General features: G+C 38.7%; 1 protein-coding gene across 1 annotated transcript in view; it reads right to left on the minus strand.

The window, feature by feature from the left end:
* Window positions 1–894: 894 nt before the first annotated feature.
* Window positions 895–2958, minus strand: part of LOC116852089 (microfibrillar-associated protein 1) — a 3194-nt gene continuing 1130 nt past the window's right edge. Inside the window, exon 3 of the mRNA XM_032832107.1 lies at window positions 895–2527. Within this exon, the coding sequence (XP_032687998.1) occupies window positions 1257–2527 (1271 nt within the window). The 3' untranslated portion in view covers window positions 895–1256. The remainder of the gene's footprint in view (window positions 2528–2958) is intronic.

Genomic DNA, 2958 nt, shown 5'->3' on the forward strand with positions numbered 1-2958 from the left:
TATATATATATATATATATATATATATATATATATATATATATATTTGTGTGTATATATATATGTACATATATATATATACATATATACAAATATATATATACATATATACAAATATATATATATATATACATATATACAAATATATATATATATATATATATATATATATATATGTGTATGTACAAACATCGAACCCACCGCGAGCTCCCAAGTAGTGTGTATGTGTGTGTGTCTGTAGCAGCATCTTGCTAGCTTACAAATTCGATGCATTTGTATATACGGTGTCCAGAAGTTACATTCATTTTATGCAACTTCTTTTGTTAATAAATTTTTAACGAACATTGAGCGCCAATAAATAGCATTGACCTTCCTGAGGGTCAAGGTCAATATCAAGGTTAGTCGGAAATCATTTGGAGCTATAATTGTAAAGCTTTACCAAAAATATTTATTTATAGGTAAAAAACAAATTTTTTAGAAACTTTGAGATCGAAACTCTCTTTTATAAATAAAGTTATTTATTCGAGATCCTTAGAAGTAAAAATCTTCTAAAATCAAGACTATTAGTGAATAAAAAGACTAGATAAGGAAAGTTATTCCAATAAAAGACTGCTATGGTAAATTGCATGCACCAATCTAACAAGTGTCACGCAGTGTGGCATCATCCAGTACATGTAAAATGTATGACATAAGAGATATTGTACATATACTTCTGATTCCGTCTACAATTTCTAAGTCGATGTGGATCTTTTTAATACCAAGTAACACGAATCGATTACTGAACGTAATAAGAAAGTGTTGTATAATATAATTAATAATATTACATCGAGCTTCTAGCTGGAAGTAATACTGGAAATGCCTATATGAGGAAAAGTAAGAAAAAACAAAGAAGACATACGTAATACTTTCCAGTCTAATTATTATTATGTGCCTATGAAATTTCGTTCGTATATAAAATATATTTGCATATATATAAATCATGTTATTGTACTCTCTATTTCTAAAAGACAGGATCATGTGGGACCGACGAAATATCACAAAATTAGTCTACTTGTATTTCATGACAGTGACGTCATGAGTGGATATATCATTTGTATTTTGCATCTATAAGCTGTCGCTTTTAATTTCCATAAATCGTTTTTATTGCGACGCAATGATATTTGTACAAATGTTTCTATATGTATTTACTAAATAAAAATAAAAAAGCAACAAAAACAAGAGAAGGAGAAGAAAAGGTACGTGGTGTGGCGTTATTGCCTAATTTTCAGCTTTCCGCTTTTTCAGAGAAGGTCGGTCGAAAACCTGCTTCATACCAGCTGCTTGATTATTGTGAAACTTGAGGTTTTGCGCAGTCTCCGATATCCACGGCGAGTCAAATTGCGTAGTGTCTTGATCCACCAAATGAGTATACTTGGTTCTGCCGCTGCGGCCAAAGTTCTTCACTTGCATGACCTTCGGCAGGATCGTCTTGTCAAAGTGATCCTCCAAAGTGGCGCCGGAAAAGTCGCGTTTAAATATATTGTCGTCCTTGTCCAAATAGAACGCGCCACGATGATAGTACTTTTGTAGGAACTTATACTTTCCTTTGGCCGCTTTGTTGGTGATCACTTTCGGATTCAGTCGTGCCTCCTGCCTTCGCTCCTCCTCTGTCATATTGCGTATACGCTCGATCTCCAGACGCTCCTTCTCCATCTGCTCCCTTTCCTCACGATCTCGCTTGATTCTCTTAAGTTCGCGCAACTTCCACGCCTCGTACTCTACTTCGTCGTTCTCGTCGTCCGTGCAAACGTCATTCAGTTTGCTCTCCTGCTCGACGTTGCCCTTGCCAACTTGTGCCTCTTTCCGCACTGCCTCCTCCACCATTCTCAGTGTCTGCCGTTTGCGCTCCTCGGCCAGCTTCTTTACCTCGACCTCCGCTTGCTTTTGCCGCATCGCCTCCTTCTCCTTCTCCATCACCGTGATTCTGTCCTTCTTGCGGACGAATACGGGCTTCAACCGCGGCCCCGTCTCCTCCTCGGAGTCGGTATATTCCTCGTAATCTGAGCTCTCTTCCGAGCTCTCGCCCGATCTCTCCTCCTCCTCGCCTTGTATCAATTCCTCCTCCGTGTCCTTCTTGGAGAGTACACGCTGCTTCAGCGCCTCTCGCCGTTTCTCTATCTCGGAATCGGACAATTCCTCATCCTCGGACGTGTCGGAACTTTCCAATTTGATCCTTTCGCGCGTTCTCTCCAGCTCTATCTCGATCAGCTCGGGCTCGTGGATATGCCTGTGCCTCTCGGTGCGTATCTCGGTCGGAGCCTCCTTCTGCCGTGTTAATCTTCGTAGACGCGGGTCGTCCTCATCCCTAGTCCTCGCGTGCGAATGCGCCGGAACGTCCGTGACTGTTTCATTGTCGTCATAATTCTTGAGGACACGCTTCTCCAAAAAGTCTTCTTCCTCTGATTCCTCGTCCGAGCTCGCTGCGGCGTAATCTGGTCGCTTGCCAGAAACGTAACGATGCACCTTGACCTTTTTCATCGATAGTTCACCTGCAACAAGCAAGTTAATTCAGAAAAAGAAACTCGACATGTTGTAGATTGCAAGAAGTATCTCAAACGTGGACATCCCACGTTTCTTAAGTCTAGATTCTCAGGTCTGTTCTTTGTTGCTGAACTAATGTGTGGAAACAGATGTACAGTTGGTGGAAAAGAAAAAAAGACAACAAGGAGAGAAGAGAATTAGCCAGTTCGGCGATAAAATCCATATAGCACAAATGTTTACTAGATATCCTAAGAATGTTCTAAGAATATTCAAATATTTTTAGAACGTTTTTAGGATATCTAGTGAACATTTGTGCTGTATGGGAAAGCGAACCTCTCGGTATAGCTAATATATAAATAGATAGATATATATATATATATATATATATATATATATATATATATATATATATATATATATATATATATATATAGAAACA

Source organism: Odontomachus brunneus, unplaced genomic scaffold, assembly GCF_010583005.1.
Source record: "Odontomachus brunneus isolate Ranch 3 - 2012 unplaced genomic scaffold, Obru_v1 Obru_scaffold_006, whole genome shotgun sequence".
Lineage (NCBI taxonomy): Eukaryota > Metazoa > Arthropoda > Insecta > Hymenoptera > Formicidae > Odontomachus > Odontomachus brunneus.